Source organism: Clytia hemisphaerica, unplaced genomic scaffold (assembly GCF_902728285.1).
Source record: "Clytia hemisphaerica strain Z4C2 unplaced genomic scaffold, Clytia hemisphaerica genome assembly, whole genome shotgun sequence".
NCBI classification, from domain to species: domain Eukaryota; kingdom Metazoa; phylum Cnidaria; class Hydrozoa; order Leptothecata; family Clytiidae; genus Clytia; species Clytia hemisphaerica.
The window spans coordinates 86,012-106,383 of record NW_027104034.1 but is presented as its reverse complement, the minus strand read 5'-3'; the positions used below and the strand labels follow the sequence as shown (position 1 = coordinate 106,383).

The following is a 20,372-nucleotide window of genomic DNA, read 5'->3' as shown; positions in this document are numbered from 1 at the left end:
AAATAAGTTCTCGCCAAAATTAGATAATCTCAAGATTTTTGCCGCTCGTCAAAATTAGTTCCCGTCAAAAAGAGGGAACTCTTTTAAGGTATTCAAATTCATTTGTTCATCAAGGCATCTGTTTATTGTGATACTCTTTAAATTTTAAATGTGAAACTCTTTAAATCGTGCATCGCTTGGAAAGCATTTTCTCAGCTCTTCCGCATGGTATAGCAGCCTACAAACACATTGATTAGGGAAATAAAAAAGTTAGCTTTACTCATTTTCAGCATAATTGATAAAAATGAATCATATAATTATACTGAATGTGTGCTGCAAAGCGTCTTCCAAGTATCCTCGGTAGTTTATGTAGTGTTGTGTATATTACCAAGGGTATGTCTTGAATTGCATAGCCTTGTCATTTTAAATAATACTAGAAATACAATATATGTTTCAGTCAATGAAAAGATTCTAGTTGCATTGCGTTAAATTGTTACACTGACAGTACAGTATGTTGATTTTTTGAATTGATAGAAATTTGATAAGAAACTTTATTACTGGAACACCCCTGTAGCTTACTGTACTATTGTTTTGAAGTTATGTCTCGTTCTGTTGTTACTGGTAATGATAGTAGTTTGCCGTCTCCAAGGAGACGTTACAAATGGCACCATATTGTTGTCTCCATTCTCTGTGTTTGTGCTCTTGCCGGGGTTGTTTCGTCCTTATTCACCACAATCAATAGTATCCATAATATGAAGAAAAAGCGAAGTCTGGATAAAAGAGAAATATCTAAACGTTCTGTGGAGATCTCCAATGATACCGGTGTGGACAGCTCTGGCAATGATCAAAGTTTCAATGTTATGGAGATCAACCAGAGTATTAATGATCAACCGAAGAATCTGACATCCAATCGAACCATTGATGAAATTGTTCCTGGTATCGCTCGGAACACCAGTGTGGTCGAAGCAACTCTTTTAGCTGGTAATGCAACCAGATCTAATATGACTGAAGAAGCAGTTGAAAGTGAATTTGAATCAGGTTCTGATTCTGATGAGGTTGATGATACTTCCAGTGGTGCTTCCAGTGATCAAGTAGATTCTATTGATTCAACAAGCAATGCTGGTTCATCAAACTCATCCACAGAAAGTGTTAAATCCACAGAAACCAGCAAAACTGAAACTATCAAACCAAATCAAGAAAGCGCAGTTAAATCACCAAAAGTGACTAAAATAGATGCTCTAAAACATGTACCGAATACTTCCCAATCAACTGCTAACACCGCACAACAACAAAATGTCAACTTATCAAAGCCTCAAAACCAAGCTCCGCTAACAAATCCCCGATTAACTTCACCAGTGATTGCCAATAAACTCACTAGTAAGAGAAAGTATAACGAAACAGATTCGTTGGTACATCAAGAAGCATCGAACTCGACTGAAGATTCCACAGAAATGGTGGTCGAATCTCAAATCTCAGATGCTAGCTCTGGCGACGATGAGGTAAGCATGAAATGATTCCATGATAGTACAGCCTAGAATGAAAGAAAAGTACCTGGTAAACACAACGAAAAAACTAATGACATCAACAAAGATATTCTTTAAGGGCAGAAAGTTTCGCGGGCAGAAAGGTTCGCGAAGTCAAAAAGTCGCGAAAAAGGATCAAAATCGCGAAAAATGCGTTTCTGCCCGCGAAAGTAGATTCGATCTCTAGTTTCTAAGCCCTTTTTCTTCATAATTTTCTTTTTCATACCCCTGTGTCAGTGGCTCTGTGGGTATTTTTTAGGTAGTAATGATAGAATGAAAAAAATGGTAACATTATCATTTTTTAATGGGTGGGACTTCAAGTTCTATTTTATTGAGTTACAAACTCAAATAAAATTAAAGCGAGGATTTGTAGAAATTATAAATCAGGAGAAATTAAATATCAGTGTACTTTCCACACTTGTGACTATTATCACCATATCTTCCAGCGGTGGCAGTCCCACCGTTTCTGTAACACAAGTCCTTTCTAACTCCTTACATCAGTGGTAACAATTTGGAAAGATGTCTGAAGCTTGTGTTGAATATATTTGTAGGTTGATGATGATACGGAAAGTTCGTCAGACGATGAAATCTCAACAAAACAACCAGAAGTGGAATCTCACGATCTCACCAAACAAGTCACTCCAGAATCCACCAAACCAAAAGTATCAAAACCCAAAGTACCACTTTCCAATCAAGCGATTCAAACAAACTCATCTAACAGTACCAATACGGCAAGTCAATCCGTAAACACAGCTCAACAGATTCGACCGGCTATTTTGTCAACATCTTCTCAGCAACAATCACAATCAGCTAAGGCTATGACACAACCGAACCCGATCAAATCTTCTCAAACTCAGAAACAACCACTAACATCCGCTAACACCAACACCAAACAAGCTAGTTCACCAGCTCAAATTTCAAAGAACAAGAATGTTGTCTCGAGCCAACAGACCACTCTAATATCTGAATCCGAAGTTGAATCTTCACCAAAAGAAACAGCAACAAACTCTAGTACTGATCAACAACAAACGGTTCAACAAAAGCCACAAACTTCTTCACCTCAGATTCAGAATGAGGGACTCCATTTAACACCTATCAAAAACAAATTTCATTTCGCCAACCAAACAGTCACTGAATCAGCTCGTAACATCACCAGCTCACTTTACGAACCAACTGCAACCAGAAGTGAAAAGACGACATCTACTAGAACCCAGTCTTCCTCGAGTCCAACAACTGAGGCTAGAAACATAAACGAGGATCATAAGGATAAACCTAAAGAAGATGATTACCCATCATTCCCTACAAACTATCATGCATCAGGAATAATAATTTTACCTGAAAGCAAAATAGCCGAACCATTTGAGATTTGGTATTCTCAAGATCAAAAGAAAAGCAGGATCGATTATTACTATGGTATTACTTCTTCTTTTTTTGAGATTCAAAATCTTTGCAGTTCTAAATTTTTAGGGAAATTCTGTTTAAAACGGCAAACTTTAGATCCAGATCACGTTTCTACATTATTTTCATAAATAATAATGACCTCTTCCTATCATTATCTGACAGCATATCCAAAAATAAAATAAAAACTTTAACCAATGTAGGGTTAGAGATGTCTGTCTTCAAAGGTATAATCTCAGAATCAATTCTTCTGTAATAAAATTTCTTACTTGGTGATTAAATTTCGCGGACCTAGCGAATGAAATCTTAGCTTTTTGCTTAAGTGGATGAATTTTTGCGAGCAGACAATCCTTTTCAAATATAATTTAATTTTCGCGAGTCGGTCCCTTTTTCAACTAAATTCCATAAAGTAATAGAATTTGATTTTCCTAGAGGCTTTGGTAAAAAAAAATTACGGTTTTTTGGCTATTTTGGCAAAATTTTGAAAAAGTTTTGAAATTTTCGCGAGCATTAAATTTCGCCACTTTTCGGAAAACTTGCGAAACTCGCGAAGTATAATCCTCGTGTAAAATTCTCACCATCATCTTAACTAGGTAATGACAAGACGTTCCAGCGTGGTGACCAAGGGGATTATGGGATATCTTACAAATATGTGCCCATGTTTAATGACCAACAAAAGAATTTTGATGGATGTTACACTATTACTGGCACACCTAACAGAAGAATCATTGCGCAAGTTATAACACCTAATATGACCTGGTTCAAGGTTTGTGTTTTTAATAAGATACCTTAAAGTGAGAAATTTTGGCGGAAATTTAATTTCGCAGATTTGACCAAAATTTTACTACACCCTTTTTTTTATAAGAATATCTTCTATAAGAATATCAGTGTGAAAATTGGTCAAACCGTAAGAATACCCTAAGAATACCCTCTAGGGTGAGTTTCACAGAATTTGATAAGAATGCAGTCATTTTGTATTTGGTTAACAGAAAAAAAAACTGCTTTCTTTGTTAAACTTAAATTTTAACTTTGAGGCAGAGATAAAACAACCACTAAGTTTAGCTCCAAATGTTCATTCAAAAGTCCAAAACTCTCAAATTAATAATTTCTCATGTTTATAAAAAAGTCAAGTCTAAAAAAGTAAGGAATACGTTAAGAATATTTCAACCTCAATTTTGGCAATTTCTTAAGAATACTTGACTCTCATCCAAAATACACTATTCTTATTAAAAAAAGCGTGTATCCCGCAACCGTCGAATTAAATTTTCAAGCCACCCGAATTCGAAAATTTATTTTACATTATTTGAATTTTTCAGTATTTAGAACAAATGATCAGTTTTCGTCACTAGTTCGAACAAATTAGACTTTCCATTCGAGCTCGAATTAGCAAGATTATGTAAACAGAGACGTTGGACAACTGTTAGTGTGAATTGCTTGTAAGGCCAAAAACAATGCTTTCGACCATAGCCAATCACCACTTGACCACTCTAAACTCGTATTTGTCTTTTTTTACAAAAGAAGTAGGTGTCAAAAAAGATTGGATCTAGTTTAGGAGGATAATCAAGTAATCAAATTGCACGCGCCGGTCCGCGTGACCACGGTCGAAAATGTGTATTGTCTTTGGAAAATGGAGTGAAAAAAATTGCTTTTTCTCAAAAAGTTCGGACCACGTTATTTTTTCAGAGCTACACTGACTTACCATCCGGGGGGGGGGGGGGGTACTAGGGTAGACTTAGAGAGACTTTGAAAGGTGAAAAAACCGACCCCTTACCATCAGCAAATACCCAACACCCATTTTTACCTAAGTACCCCCCCCCTGACTTACCATTCAACATTCTGTTTTTAGTACAACAAAACTGAAGTTTACACTGGTGTCCTTACAACAAAGTGGACTTATAAATATACTGCATACGGTATGAAGAACTACCAAAGTGTTTGGGTGACAAAGTCCAAACCATATCGTCCAATCAGATACGAGATGTTTGGTTTTGATATGATGTTGGGTTCTTATTATGATAATTATGTCATAAATTATGTCTCGTTTGAAGAATGGACACCAACAGATAATGTCTTTGTTATGCCTCAAGGTAAAGCTGATCTTTTAAAATGGGTTTTCTGAGAAAAACTTTTTGGTAAGCTTTCATTTTACAACCTAAGTACGTCATATGAATCGATTGATTGGAATGGGTGCACGTTCCAAGGTAGTCTTTGTCATATTAACTTCGGTTCGGGTGTAAAACTCTCTCCTCCTCTTCATGAGAAAAACCTTACGACTGGAGCTTCAACTTGTTATTTTCAAGAGTACCACCACAAGATGCAAGCATTTTATCTAAGATCTAAATAAATTCTCGTTTCAATTCTATCGACTGTAGTATGTAATAAAGGTCTGATTTTTGCTTATTTTTTATTATTTATTTTCCCCAGGAATTCAATGTTCCAAGTGGAGTAACTCTTTGGAATCAAGCTTGATTGTCAATCCAATGCAAGAGTTCACTGCATTTCGTGCTGAAGACGCGCTAGATCATTCCCAACGTTATTCAGAATTCAAAGAAAAGCACTATAAAAACAAAGGCCATCCACACGATGCTGATAAGAGAAAACACGTTTTCAAACATAATGCAAGGTGAGCAGATTTTGATGTAATCAATGGGCTATTCTCGAAAATATTTGTCCCCCTATGTTGAGGAGGTCTTTTTTGGGAAAAGTGACCCTCCCAGGATTTTTTTTTCAATTTTTAAGGACCCCCTTGGATTTCTTTTCTCATTTTTTTGGAACAACCTGGATTTTTAATCTCGTTGTACTGTCCACCCTGGATTTTCAAGCCAGTAGCGGCCTGGCTTAATTTTCTTGGTGGTGCAAACTATGAAATTGGCGCGCCCCTGGTATTTTTGTCCTTATTTGCGCCCTCCACAATTAAGTGAAAATATTAAACTGTAAGAGCAGTGACTGGTTGAAAGTAACGCCCGGAATCTCTGAGTTAACAAACTTTTATTTATACGAAGGTGGTGGTAATGATAACTTGATATCTATTCCCTTGTTATTTCCTGGTGTTACTTTACTCTCCATTAAATATCAATGGCTGAAAGAGGCCCTAAAATTCAGAAAGTTGGCAGGAATAAGGGTTCTTTTGTAATTCTGGCGCCGCAGGCAAAAAAATTTGGTGTAAGAAAGGTCAAATACCTCAAAAGATATTCTAAAAAGGAGAAAGTTAGTCCGCATAAGACCACAAAAACCACAGCGAGCAGTTTCGATCAATCTCTCATTTTGGGGGTGAGCATCCTCTTTAACCCCTGGTGGATACACAACACTTCTCTTGCTTTGACTTTTCGCAATTCAATGTTGATAATAGTTTTGAAAAAATTCGTAAAATATAAGGAAGCGCCGCAGGCGAAAAAAAATTTACATTGCACTTATAGAAGGCACTAAAAACGTGTCAAAGGGCGCCAAATCGCCCAACCAAAGATCAAAAAAATTTTTGGCGCCCCCTTTAAAAGCTTTTTTGGCGCCCCTCTCAGGTCTTTATGGGTGGTGCACTGCACACCCTGCACCCCCTGCCAGGCCGCCACTGTTTTCAACCCTTATTTACTGACCCTGGATTTTTACATTCGAAAAGCAGACCCCTCCTAGAATTTCTATTTTCCTCAACAAGGGTACAGATTATTTCTGTAACAAACATTTAGATTCAGAGTCTTTTTGGCTTTAATGCCTTGGCTTATTCGCCAAGAAATTGAGAGCTTTTTGGAATTGCTTCTTAATTCCAGAAAGCATTTTCTGGCAAAAGAACCTTATGTGACTTATAAGATACTTTGCTCCTAAAGTTATAAATGCAACTTTTTTTCTCTTAATTTTTCAGATACATCCATTCACACAATCGACGGAATTTATCTTTCAAACTGAAACCCAACATGTTTGCAGACAAATTCGATAAAGAACTTGAACATTTTCACGGTGCACTGGAAAAAGATACAAGGAATCATGAAGGAGTGAAAGAATTCCATAAAATTGACAATGCGAAGACGAGCTCACATCCCCCTGATCAAAACATTCCAGAAGAATTAGATTGGAGAGATTATGGTTAGTTAAACAAATACTACTTCAATTTCAAGATTTGAAGAGATCTTCATTTTCTTTGTAAAACTACATCCATAATCTTTATTATGCAGGTTCCATGTGTAAATGTTAACCTTGCAACAATAGTTTTCAACTTTACTAAAGTGGATTATTGGTATTCTGGCTTGAAAATCAAGTTTATTGACTCACTCGGTTATCGACAGTTAAGTGAAGAAATGAAAGTTAAAAAATTCCCAAATCGACTCAGGACGTTGTCAAAATATGTTTTCAGTGCCCAGAACCCAGAATAGGGACAGTTCATTAAAAAAAAGTCGCCTTAAACCCTTTCAGTGCGAGATAGCTGATATCTACTGATCTAAGAGGTTTCCAGAACTCTCGTAGCTACCATTGGGAAGAGCATGACATTGAAGAAAATAGGTTGCTTTTTGAGGCGCCTTTGCTTGTAACCGATGTCTGACGCAAGACATCGGTGCTAAACTTTTGAATTTTGTTTTCAAAAAGTGCATAGCTCTTGGCACGTGAAAGGGTCAAGTCTTTCCTATCTAGGTACCCAAGGTAAGTTCGTCCTCTTAACCATGAAAAACATAAACACTGTAGGTTTCAATTAACCTTTCTTTGTTCAGGTGCTGTATCAAGTGTCAGTGGTCAAGGAATTTGTGGATCCTGTTATGCTTTTAGTGCTGCAGAAGCTGTTGAAGGAGCCTGGTATCGAAAGGTATGCATTTGAACGGAAATTCGTTCTAAAGAAACCCGATCCGTCGTTGTCTTCAGGCAGATCTTGATTAGTAAAGGTCATATTGTCTATAAGAGGTTTGATTAGCTAAAGTAAAACTCTCGCTCGAAAATAAAAAATCAAACATAATTTCTAGACAATAGAACTCTTTTTCAAGCAAAAGGCAAGGCGTGGGTTTGAATGGATGATTCGCTATGAGATTACGTCCATCGTCGCGAGCTGTTCTACAGGTACCTATTAATCCACTATTTGAATCATGAAGTCGATTTCAACTAATTTTTTTGAATTATTTCTAGACGAGCAAGATGGTGCGACTATCCAAGCAACAACTTGTCGATTGTAGTTGGGGATTTGGTAACCATGGTTGCAAAGGTGGCCATTATGCTGCTGCTTTAAGTTGGGTGTATGTTCATGGTATTTCAACTGCCAAAAGTTATGGAAAATATCTTGGACAGGTTGGTGAAATTTATATATTCTAATTTTGTTATTCGTTTTTTCTTTCGAGCTGAAATTAACGGCTATGAGTAAAAATCTCTATTCTTATGTTAAATAAAGAATGAATGCACAGTTTATAAACTGTGGAATCGCCTCGAAATATTGTCTTTAAACTCCGGTATATTTTCCGTCATTAATTCTTGCCAAATTTAATCTTTTTTGTAAATCGTTCCTAATTTTATAAAAATACCCATTTCTATGATTAGATTATGTCAAAAGCAATTCTAGCTAAAACGAGAAACTTACCTAATTTGCCAAAAAAATGCACCGAACCTTGCTATTTTGTCCTTATGAAAAAATTCCTTGCCCCCGATAAATGTCTTATTTTAAGGGCCCTGGCCCTTATTTTTTTGAGTTCCTTGACACTTTTAACAAAAAATTGTCTTTATAAGTTGTTTCTGAATTTATTCTGTCAATAGTAATTAGCAATTTAATTACAAAAATGACGTTATGAACCTTAAAAAGACGTTAATAAAATGTTATATTACCCTCTTTTACAAAAAGTGCTAAGTTTTAATGTGTAATTCTTTTTGTTTCGAATTTTTTTTAATAAACATTTTTGCACTAGGTGGTGTATCTTTAACAAACTAGCAACAGATTTTCGGAAAATTTTTGTAAAAGCTTCTTTGTCTTAAAATCTTGAAAAAAGTGGCTTTTGACCAATTTTCATCCCAATTTTTTGGACAAAAAGAGTCGTAACTTTTGAAAAATCAATTTAAAAAATTTAGATAGTTCAATCTTGTGCAGACAATAAAATCTTTTTCTTCGCCGATAATAAGCTCCTCAAAGTTGAAATACTTGTCTTCGCAAATGTCTTCATTTTCTTCTTTATCAATTTTTTTCAATGTAATTTTTGAATTTTCAGATTCAAGACTTGTTTGTCTAACAGAAAATGTATAACATGCTATAGTTTTGTTGGTTACATCAGTCAGAAAACACATTTTAAGCACGACAATTATGAAAAATTCCCTATGGTCAGAGCCCTTAAGGTAATAATCTTGAGACGGATCCTCTCTTTGTAAATACCTTTCCCTAATATAAATTACGGGGGGGGGGCACTCAAGGTAAATGACCTACCAGACGTTCGGCCCTTAAGGGTAGGTTTTTTATAGTTCAGCTAGTGCACTGTAAGGGTAGGAAATTACAAAACTGCACTGAACTGCACGTAAGGGTAGGAAATTTTGATAAAAGGCCAATTTTTTGGTAAAATTGGCACAAAATTGGTCAATTTTGGAGGAAAAATTCCACATTTTCTTGGAAAATTGCAAAAATTTTCGCCCTTACGGCCGAGAAATTTTGAAAAAGTACACTGTTAGTAAGGGTATGATTTTTTATGGAAATTCACTGCACTGTAAGGGGCCGGTTTAGAAGCCAAATTTTGGGCTGAACGTATGGTCGTTTTCAGATCGAGTGCCCCCCCCCCCGGATAAATTACTTCTCTCAAATTCTTACAGGAGGGTTATTGTCACTTCAACGACACATGGTTCGGTGCAAACATCGAAGGTTTCACTTATGTTCCCATCTGGAATGCAACAGCGTTGAAAAGAGCCATCACTAACCATGGACCTGTTGCCGTATCTATCAATACGTTACCGCTATCATTCAAATTTTATGGAAAAGGAATTTATAATGACCCTAAATGCAGTAAGTAACCTTTAAAAATTTCCCAATCGAAATATGTATTTGTCGGTCGCTCATATTTATACTGCTAGAAGCTCTTTTATACACCTTCCTATTGGTAGAAATAAAAATACTTAGTTTTACAAGACTAATTATAGTTTGAGTTCGATTCCCGGAGTGGGGGGGGGGGGGGCACTGACCTCGACGGCCGACGGGGACGTGCCTCTAGATTTTGAAAAAAGGACCCTGTCAGAAATGAATATTTGGTAATTTTACCCTGAAAAGTAGACAAAAAAAGTCAACCCTGTCAGATACACATCTTGAAAATTTGTAAATTTGGGACCCTGTCAGATATCTTCAAAACCTAAAAAACGGAACACTGACCAGTGGCACGTCTCCGTTGCCAATTTTGCCTAAGTACCCCCCCCCCCCCCCCCCCCCCCGGGGTTCGATTCTGAATACACATTTGAAATGCTATTTCTTCTGTATACCTCTTCAGCGATTATATCCAAAAGGCAAAATTAAAATTGACCCAACCAGATTTAACTGGTTTCACTTACAAATGTGTTGTTTTATTGTTAAATTCAAAAATCAAAGAACGCAAGCTAATGAGAAATATAGTAGAAGACCAACCTTTAGGATTCGTAGCATCTTTCGTGTTACGCAACTGCATGTGATTGGTTCTAAAGTAGAAGATAGATGCGCTTGTCTCAATATCTTACTCGTTCATGATTCATACCAGACATGCCTTTCAATAAATTTACAATCCTTTTATTCCAACAGGCAAGAATATGACAACACATTCAGCCTTGGTAATTGGTTACGGTAAAGAAAATGGACAAGAATATTGGATTGTTAAAAACTCATGGTCAGCATTGTGGGGTGAGAACGGATACATCCGAGTTGCAATGAAAGATGATTTATGTGGTATCACAGAATACCCTGTGGCAGTAATTGTCAAACATCCAAGCTTCCATTTACCAGTTGGTATGAAAAATGTAAAGAATAATAAAGAAGATGATGAAAATGAAGAAGAAGTTGAAGACAAAATTCCAAATGATGGAAAAATTAGTTCAGAAGTTGGCAAAAATATACCATTAGACCCATCAGGTAGGCATTCGTATGGTCGCGAAGTTTAACAGTACATGTTTTTTTTCCAACGCTTCGAACGTTCGACTGATAAACCGAGACCCTATTGTCACATCGAAAGGGAATTTATTTTTAATAGGGAGTTTTAAGCTCGTATCTAATAACCAAGTAGAACTATTGCTTCTATAATTCGACATGTCATTATTTATATCGATCGGTAGCTTTAGATAGCAGTGTTTAAACGATCGTTTGAGGAATGAAGACGGAATAGTCAAGGAGTCAACGCCTGAAACCAGGGTTTCCCTTCTCAAACCCCGATCTTATGTCCCATCAGCTCATAAATAGTCAAGTCGGCTGGTCGTGGATTCCGTGACACATATTGAAAAAATGTCTTAAAGTTCGAGATTACTGGGTTATCCAGGTTAATTACTATCCCGGTCATGGTATTTGAGAAAAAAGGGAAATTCCCACGAAATCTTATACCAACAAACGATTTGGAAGCGCTCTAACTTAGGGTGGAAGGGTAGAGTTTTAACTCTGAATTTTAACATGAGACTTAACACTTAAGACCTTAGGATCTGAGGATCCAAAAGTACAAAGATGGTCCAATAGGGCTCAGAATATAGCCTTCAAGTCTAAAACCCCTCCCGAATTGAAATATTCAAATAGCCCAAAAGCGACTTTCTCGCCCGAAATTTAAATTGCTGGAAAGGAAGACTTAACCAAAATTCTCAATATATTTTGACCGTGATTGTATCTCTAAGGTACCAATAAGAAGCCAAAAAAGCAGATGCCTGGTAACCTTGACAACGATGACGTCACCAAACAATCACCAAATGATGACCAGCAAGAAGATGAGGATGAAATAGAAGAGAAGAAACAAAAACAAAGTCACAAGAAAATGTTGGAACAATATCGTCTCAAAGAGCACGAGCATGAAACAAGCATGTTTGAAAAAACATTACAGCAAGTTGAAATCCCTTTTAAAGGTACTAACACTAATGATCTAAAAGTCCATTTTATCATAATTACCGTACATGCAAGTAACCATTGAAATAGTATTTATTTGACATATTTTGAGTTTTGTTTAGAAATATTTCGCGGATGAGGCCGTTCCAAATTTCCATTGGGACTTAATTTCGCGGATTTTCGCGAATGACAACCAAATCCGCGAAATCCGCGAAATTTAATCCCTGCGAAAGTTTATCCCATTGCAAAGTAAGGCATAAAACTGAGATGTTCTGGAGTTTTTATAAGATACTTCAGTAATCGGTCATTTGAAGTAATAAAAATGACGCTTTCTTTAGAAAAAGCAATAAAATTGTTGTATTACCTGGTTAACGACCAACCAAATCAAGAAAGAGCTTGTAAAAACTCCAGCTTGTCCCATAAAACTGTCTGCCTCGAAAACAAGTAATGCTGATAGAGGGAACAAATTTTATTCAAACTAAATGCCGTAACAATAATCGTAATATCATATAACGCCTATACTACTGTATTAAACGCATTATAAACGACTCCAGTCTAATTAAATAGCTGATTCTCTATCACTTTTCAAAGGTCTTCATATAGAGGATATCGGTAATGACATCAAGAAGATCCACGAACTACTGGTCAACACAGCCGAAGCCGACAAAGCATTCGCCAATAATGATAACGATAAGAAGAAATCACATACTGGTTCCCATGGTGATTTATCCGATGTCCATCCAGTGAATACAGAATCTCGTAAGACTGGGAAATCTGGACAAAGGGTTACTTCCAAAAATACAAAGATCAGAAACAAAGCTCAAGTATCGAGTCCAGCTAGACCAGCTTTTGGTACTTCTAACCAGGTAGGTGTTTTTCCAGTACGTCTCTGTCTCATTGGCTAAATGGAGATATATCATTATGGCTAAAACTAGCTGAACTTTTAATAAAGTTATATTTAAAAAATCACCAAGTAAAATACATTACTAAAAGTTTCAGAATCTACATGGTGATTTTTGAAATATAACTTTATTGAATTTGCTCTACAAAGAGTGTTGAGCACTCTTTTAATGGTTGTTTAACCCTTTAAGTGCCGATGTCGTATATATACGACATGGGCTATATAGGAGGGCGAAGCCCTCCTGTAATGCCCAGTTTGAGTTAGAAATCGTTATTTTTGGTCGAACTCGTAGGAATTAGATTGTCCTTTATGGTCAAGCAAAAAGAATTTCAAAAATGAGTCTTTCCAGCGAGATTTTAAGCAAAAAAGTCAAAAAAATGCAAAAAATTGACAAAAATTCACTTTTTTGAGATTCTGACCGTTTTTTGACTATTTTTGGTCAACGAGTGATCCAAGAACCTCCAAATTTGGCCCTGTTTTACTTTATTCTGTCTTCTAGTGAATTGATTTGAAGTTTTACCACTGGGCACCTTTCCATCAGTTCAGTCAGGTCCGCGCAGCGGGCCTGACCCTTTAATTCCCTAACCTACCCCCCCCCCCTGGCCGCCGCCCAGCACGCCCTTCCTCAATCGGGCGGCGCCGAAGGCGCCCAAAAGAAAGAGGAGACTCTAAGCTATCCAACGAGCTTATACGAGCTTCTAATTCTTTCTAGATCAGGAGATATAAGCCCTTAAAGTTTGAACTAGCGATTTTTAAAAAAAAACTTAGAAAAAAAGACCCTGGCACTCAAAGGGTTAACAAACGCATTATAGCTGAACTTTAAAGGTTTTGTTTTTAAATAAGAGTGACATCGTTTGCTTACTCATCAATTTTAATTCACAAGCTTTTTCTCATTGAATAGACACTGATGTGGAGCAAGATTGGCCAAAAGAGAGGAAAAGAAAAACAATTTTTGCTTATATCAGCATAATATAATAATAGGCAGACACTGTCCTGATATGAAATATGTGTCTGACATGAAACGGGAACACTTATGTGAAAATAAAGCCTTTAAATATATTGAACCATTGGTTTGTATGGAACGTCTTAAAAACAAAATATGATTTTTGGGCAAATTTTAGTGAGTGAGGAGGAGGGACTGCTTGATACAGGGCAGATGACGTAACTTTGTATTTTAGATTAGTAGAACAAGAACAGATTACTAGAACTACTTATCTACGAATCTTTTCGTTACACTTTTTTAGGGCACTAATAAACCAAAGAACAAAAAGAAGCTATCCAAAGATACATCAAAACAAACAAAAAACACCACAAAAACAAAGAAGAAACAACGACAAAAGATGGAAATCAAAAAAGAGTTTAACGATCTTATCAAAAATCTAGACACAAAAAATGAAGCAACTAAATCTGCTATTAAAAAGCCATCGGTTACAAATACCAATCACTTGAAAACTGACCCTAAAATCTTGAATCCTGAAAAGATTGGCTCGCTTTCCCACTCAGCAAAACGAAGCAAAACAGTACGACCCACTAAGAGTGATCGAGGCTCAAAACGGACAACGATTTCCCGCTTAGACAAGAAACAAAGATTAAATCGACAGCAACGAATATCTAAGAAAAATTCACAAAAAATCACGAAAAAATCTCTAAGGAAGAACAGCACAAAAAGGTCCAAATCCAGTGGAAGATATATCTCAAAATCGAACGATTATCTCCCTTATGCAACGCCTGTAAGACGCACGATGGATATACATTTTATTGGTGCACCGTCTTTAAATATCGATCACTATCTCCTTAAGGAGCATCAAAATCTACGTAAAGAATTTAAGTCAAAACGTAAGAACATTTCAAAGCGACGTAAGAGCGGGAGGATGGCGACGTTGCACAAACGTGAACGTGTACAACAGCAGAGTGCGATGGATATCGCGAAACAAGATAGTATGGATAGCTTGTATTCATTTATCAATAAAAAAGTTCAAGAATACACTTCTACGCAGGTAGAGCCTGCTAAGAAACGTGATATGAATTATTACAAACATCATATTCATAACGGAAAATGATTAGAACTTAATACTTAGTGGTTATAAGACGCAGTCTCCAGAACTCTTCAGAAACAATTAAAGTTCCAATAAACAATTAAAATAATGTTGTACGAACGTAGAAACAACGTTGCATGGATGTTGAAACAACGTCGCATGGATGTTGAAACAACGTTTACGAACTTAGAAACAACTTGGCATAGATGTTGAAACAATGTTGTACCAATGTAGAAACAACTTGGTATGGATGTTGATACAACGTTGCAAGAATGTTGAAACAACGTTGCATGGATGTTGAAACAACGTTTACGAACTTAGAAACAACTTGGCATAGATGTTGAAACAATGTTGTACCAATGTAGAAACAACTTGGCATGGATGTTGGAACAACGTTGTACGAACGTAGAAACAATTTGGCATGGATGTTGAAACAACGTTGCATGGATGTTGAAATAGATTTAGGACCAATATAAAACAATAGTGAACACATATGTGAGCATAAAACATATGATAAACACCAGAATTGATTGGATGATGAACACTATTATATTCTAACCCAGTGGGAAAAATCAAACCGCTCTCATTATAACAAGCTTTCTTCAGGCAAATTCTATAAGATAATAACGAAGCCTAAAAGTCAAAATATTATTTTACAGTATGAACATTTCCAGGGAGTCTCCAAAGAAGAATTTCGAGGGGGTTTTATTTGAGTTTTTTTTTTTCAAACAGCTGAAATGAAAGAAGCATTTTTAATACCCAAAGGTTAAAGAAAATTAAATTAGGTAAAATTAAATTTTGATGAATTTAGGCGCAAGTTTTTGATAGTTCGCAAAATTCACCATTTCTTTGTACGACTGATACGAGATGTAATTTTTGCCCTCGCTTCCAATTGGTAAAAATGATAAAAGCGTATCTTTTGATTTTTATATATATTTCTAAATTGTAAATACCATATGACTATATGACTTGTCTATTTCTGAATGAAATTCTTTTTATATAATAATTATTTTCAGACTTACAATTCAGCAAGGCATTACATTGTATAAAAACTTGACAAATCATAAGCTGGCTACAATATTTTAGAAAAATCCTAAAATATAAGAAAACAGTGAAAAAAGCCCTAAAAGCTTGACAATATTGAAATCATAAGCTTGTTACAATGGGCTTTTCCAGAAATAGTCCGTGCCCCCTGTTGAGGATATCGGATATCCAGGGGGTTAACGATTTTTGCTCAAAAGTGGATATCCAGGGGGTTAAATATCTACAAGGGAGCGGATATCCAGGGGGTAAAGTGTCTTTTCAAGTGAAAATTACGATATCCAGGGGTAAGCGTCTTTATAAGAGAGGATATCCAGGGGGTTGAGCATAATTTTAAGAGTGGATATCCAGCGGGTTCGCTACTTCGAAAAATCAATATCCTTATTAACAGATGGGGTAAAAATCTTTTCTAGAAATGCCCAATGTCTTAAATAAAATGAAAAGAAAATAATGAAAAACACATCCTCCTAACCTCGTCCAAACGAAACCCATGCATTGTATTTAATGGGTCCTAAAAACATACCCGACCATATGAATACCCCCTGGGCTTTTCCCGGGGAAAATTGTTTTGGGTTGTTGAAGGCCCGAATTTATGGATCATTTTTAGAATTCTTACTCTTAGGTGTAATATGGGGGGGGGGGGTTGGAAAAAATTTTGAAATTAAATAAACGGGGGGCCTAATTACCGGGGGGGTTGGAAAAATGGACCTCTAAAAACCCTAAAAAGGGTCAAAATAGACTAAATTTAGGCTCTTTAGAGTAAAACAAGGAATTTTCCTTTTTGAAGCTAGGAATTTTTTCAATAATTAATAAACGGGGGGGTCCTAATAAGGTCCGGGGGGTTGGAAAAAATCGAAAAATTAACAAGCGGGGGGGGGGGCATTTATTTGGCACCTAAGAGTAATTGACATTTGATTCGTTAAGCATTTAATCTTGCCTATTCTTTCCATACTTAGGCTTAAGACTTAAGTTTAAAAAATTTAATATTTTTGACAGAAGTTGAATAATTTTGGATGTACGGGGATACGTTCGGGTTGTCCGGGGCTCAAAAGTTAATCTTCTTACCCCATGAGATAAAAAAGGCTAACTGAAATGGTATTTTTGGCAATTTCAGTTGACCCTTTTTGATTCGACGTTCTACATTTTGATAACGCTCCATTATTCGATAATATTGAAAAAGTTACCGTCAACAAAAAATCTCATAAACGAACGTTTCCCTATTTGATACGCTCCCTTATTCGATGAAAATTCAATTTCTTTTGAAAATCGAACTAGAAAGCGTCAGCTGATGTCATAAATATTATAGATAAGACCATTCATGATTTAATGGAATTTTAACAAACTTCTTTAATGTAGGTATAACATTTTGAGGGCAAGCTTTGCATTTTATATAAAATCTGAATGTTAGAAGAAAGGAAAAAGTAACTAAGTTTTTATATAGAAAATAATGTATGAATTACTGTAAATATTTGGAATAAAAATTACTTGATAATGAAAAGAACAAGTTAAAACACCTAAAATTCTCCCCTTGCACGTTTAATGTTTGCCATATGTGTTTGCAGGATGATAAAATCTGAAGCATCGCCTCCTTTATCAGGGTGGTGCTTCAAACAAAGATATCTGAAAGCTTTGTTGACATCATTGTTACTGGAGGATTTTGTCACGCCTAAAATAGTGTAAAGATAAAGACATTCATGTTAATTTCTTAGGCTCCTCAGGTTCCAGGTGGTCCTTTAGTGTTCTTTTACTAGAAAAATTCAACCAAGTTGTCGAAGTAAAAATGGTTTTCAAGCTGCCAATTCGTGTGAAATAATTTTGGCAAGAATTACACTTGGTGGCTTTAGGATAAATTAGTTAAATTAGGGACCTAATTAGCCCAAGGGGAGGGGGTTAGAATCTACCACGCTGGGGTTCTTTTGTGATGTTTATATCTCGGAGAAAAACTGTTGAAACGATTTGAAACTTTCTGACTTTTAAGAAAATTTTATTAAGAGTAACTGCGCAAATTTTTAGAGTCATTAGGTCTTCTAGATCAGGTTTTATGATCTGTGAAACATGGCATAGAGAGAAGCAAGCTAAAATCGCTTAAAACTCAAAATTTTAAAATTGCGAAAAATTCTGAACTATTGATCAAACCATATTCAAATTTTGACAGCTGATAGGTATTAACAATGCGAATTGAAAAAAATTACAAAATAAAATTTTAAAAATTATAACGTCATCATTTATGACGTCATACTTAATTTCAGCATAGATTTTAAACAAAAATCTTAATGGAAAATGAAATAACAGTAATTATGTTAATTATATTTTTAGCAGCAATTTTCTTTCAGAGTGTCTTCAAACAAAATCTCAATATCTTTATTGGTTCAACTGTGAGAGACATTTTTGTAAACCATACATTTTTGCTTTTTTTCCCGACAGGTGTAAATTTTGTAATCACTAGCGAGATTATGTAGCTAGAATTCTTTACGGCTACGGTTAAAGTGGCAAGGGAAATGGCGAGAACAAATAATAATTTTTGAAGAGATTTTTTTAAACGCCCCAATATTAAAAATCGTATTTTATGCGCCTTAAATTGCGCCCTAGGACCAATTTTACTGAGATAATGTTGTACTTGCAATTTTTTTCGCTCGCTTCGCTCACAATAAAGTTAATTGATAACTTCTTTGCAATCTAGCTAATTTACAAGTTTTTTGTGTATAATATGGCGCATTATTAAATGAAAATCTAACTGCGTCCTAAGACCAATTTGCTGATAACAATATTGAAATCATAAAACATCAATTTTTTCGCTCGCTTTCCTCGCATTACACATTGTTTCTTTCTTTTCACTCTAGCAAGTGTCAAATTTGTCTATTTTTATTTAGTGATTTTGGGTTATCTTAGCAGTCGATTTTCAAAAATTTTCTAGTCGGCTCCGACCATGGTGGGGCCTGTTTTTCCCTTTTCTATTCATCAAAGATATATCTTCTCTTATCCACTACTTAAATATTCCCTTCCTCATTATGCCTAGGCAAATGAATTAGTAAAAGTTTAGAAACTGGTGGGTTGGGGCGTCACTTTGGAAAATTTGGGGCGCCATTTAAAAAAAGATTGACTTTGGTCCCTCCAGAAAGATTTTCCCACAACGCCACTGCCGGCATGACAGTTGGCCTTTGATGTGCCATTTCTCCAATCAGGATCAACTACTATTGCCTGTAACGTAAAAATACTTTGGTTGGACCCACCAATTCCCGAAGGGTCCATTAAAACGTTCTTAAACCGGTTTTACAAATAATACGCCACAATTTAGAAGATACGCCACTTGGGGACCTCTACTTAAGACGTACAACACATTCACTGTACAATTTCTTACCTAAATAATCATAAGATTTTTCCAAAGCTACGTCGTACGGTAGGTCAAATATTGTTTCTGTTATTTGTTCAGTTAGTTGACCTGCAAGATAGTTTCCAAGGAGTGATCCCAGTATTCCACCTATAACGATAAATTAGAAATACCACCTTTGTAATTTTAGAGAAAATCAGCTCGCTTATAACTGTTTTAGGAAGAACAAATCTTATCTCTATTTAGCGTCAAGTATGGCTATCGAAGATTCTGGTCAAATTTGGATCCGATGTAGCTAAAAATATGATCTTTTGATGTTCTTGTAATTCTTTAAATTCTTAATTTTCTATAGCTAAAGACTTAAATACTTAAATGAAAAGCATACTGGGCTACTCACCTACTAATGCCCCTATTGGTCCACCAGCAGCAGCACCGATCGCCGTTCCACACATACCAAAGGTAACTGCGCCAGTTACAGAGCCAGCAGTATCAATGATCGATTTAGCGCAACGTTTTCCTGAAATTTCTCCTCTCCACCATTTGTAAATATTTCTCAAAGCAACAAAAGAAAGATACACGCCAGACAAGACCACAGTTACCAAGGCGCCACCATGTTTGGAAAAAACACCGGCAGCATCATCTACCACCGCCATCATATTTCTCTCACCAATCGCCTTGACGGCTTTGACGATAACTGGTAACACTTTCTTACCATTTACAGCAATCATTGCAGCTAGACCCGGAAATACAGCACCGACCCGCGTTTCCGATGGAACCAATTGCAATTTACAAGGCTCTCCGTTTTCACTCGGTTCGGCCAACATTTGATACATCTTCTGCATGACTTTTCGGAACTCTTCATCTTTATCTGCTCTTTTAGTATCTTCTGCCAGCCGATTGACATAAACTTTGAATATTTTGTCGGACTTTAAAGCTTGTTTCAATGTTTTCCAAACAGGAGAATTTTCTCCACTGTAAACTCTCTCTTCTTCATCCAGGTAATAAGTAATTCGTGCCCAGGTCTCTGCATCCTCATCAGCATAAAGCTCCCAAATTTTATTTCTTATTTCTTTTCCTAGGTCTAAATCATCAGTAGCCATATTTTTTGCTACAAATAAATATATAAATAAATAAAGATTTTATTTTGTTTTCGTCTAATTAAAAAAAAGAAAAGTAAAAACACCCGGGG

The 20,372-nt window shown here is 36.0% G+C and overlaps 2 protein-coding genes across 2 annotated transcripts; one reads left to right on the top strand and one right to left on the bottom strand.

Annotated features, from left to right (window-relative positions):
* Positions 1–360: 360 nt before the first annotated feature.
* Positions 361–14,867, top strand: LOC136811731 (uncharacterized). Its single transcript, XM_067068351.1, has 13 exons — positions 361–1,478; positions 2,054–2,915; positions 3,494–3,666; positions 4,747–4,987; positions 5,325–5,523; positions 6,754–6,974; positions 7,595–7,686; positions 8,001–8,159; positions 9,654–9,843; positions 10,603–10,929; positions 11,673–11,897; positions 12,469–12,743; positions 14,023–14,867. Exons 1-13 carry the CDS (start codon positions 579–581, stop codon positions 14,836–14,838), a joined length of 4,680 nt encoding a protein of 1,559 aa, XP_066924452.1. The 5' UTR covers positions 361–578; the 3' UTR covers positions 14,839–14,867.
* On the bottom strand, positions 10,442–20,283 carry LOC136811734 (uncharacterized). Its single transcript, XM_067068353.1, has 4 exons — positions 19,581–20,283; positions 19,214–19,333; positions 17,370–17,521; positions 10,442–10,502 (listed from the first exon to the last, which is right to left on the bottom strand). Exons 1-3 carry the CDS (start codon positions 20,281–20,283, stop codon positions 17,370–17,372), a joined length of 975 nt encoding a protein of 324 aa, XP_066924454.1. The 3' UTR covers positions 10,442–10,502.
* Positions 20,284–20,372: the final 89 nt, after the last annotated feature.

Bases quoted from the DNA above. Each gene is read 5' to 3' on its own strand.
- LOC136811731 (XM_067068351.1), top strand. From the start codon at position 579: ATGTCTCGTTCTGTTGTTACTGGTAATGATAGTAGTTTGCCGTCTCCA. The intron at 4,988-5,324 runs GTAAAGCTGATC...TATTTTCCCCAG, and splicing joins TGTCTTTGTTATGCCTCAAG to GAATTCAATGTTCCAAGTGG. The intron at 12,744-14,022 runs GTAGGTGTTTTT...ACACTTTTTTAG, and splicing joins CTTTTGGTACTTCTAACCAG to GGCACTAATAAACCAAAGAA.
- LOC136811734 (XM_067068353.1), bottom strand. From the start codon at position 20,283: ATGGCTACTGATGATTTAGACCTAGGAAAAGAAATAAGAAATAAAATT. The intron at 19,334-19,580 runs GTGAGTAGCCCA...TTATCGTTATAG, and splicing joins ACCAATAGGGGCATTAGTAG to GTGGAATACTGGGATCACTC. The intron at 17,522-19,213 runs GTAAGAAATTGT...ACACTATTTTAG, and splicing joins AAAATCTTATGATTATTTAG to GCGTGACAAAATCCTCCAGT.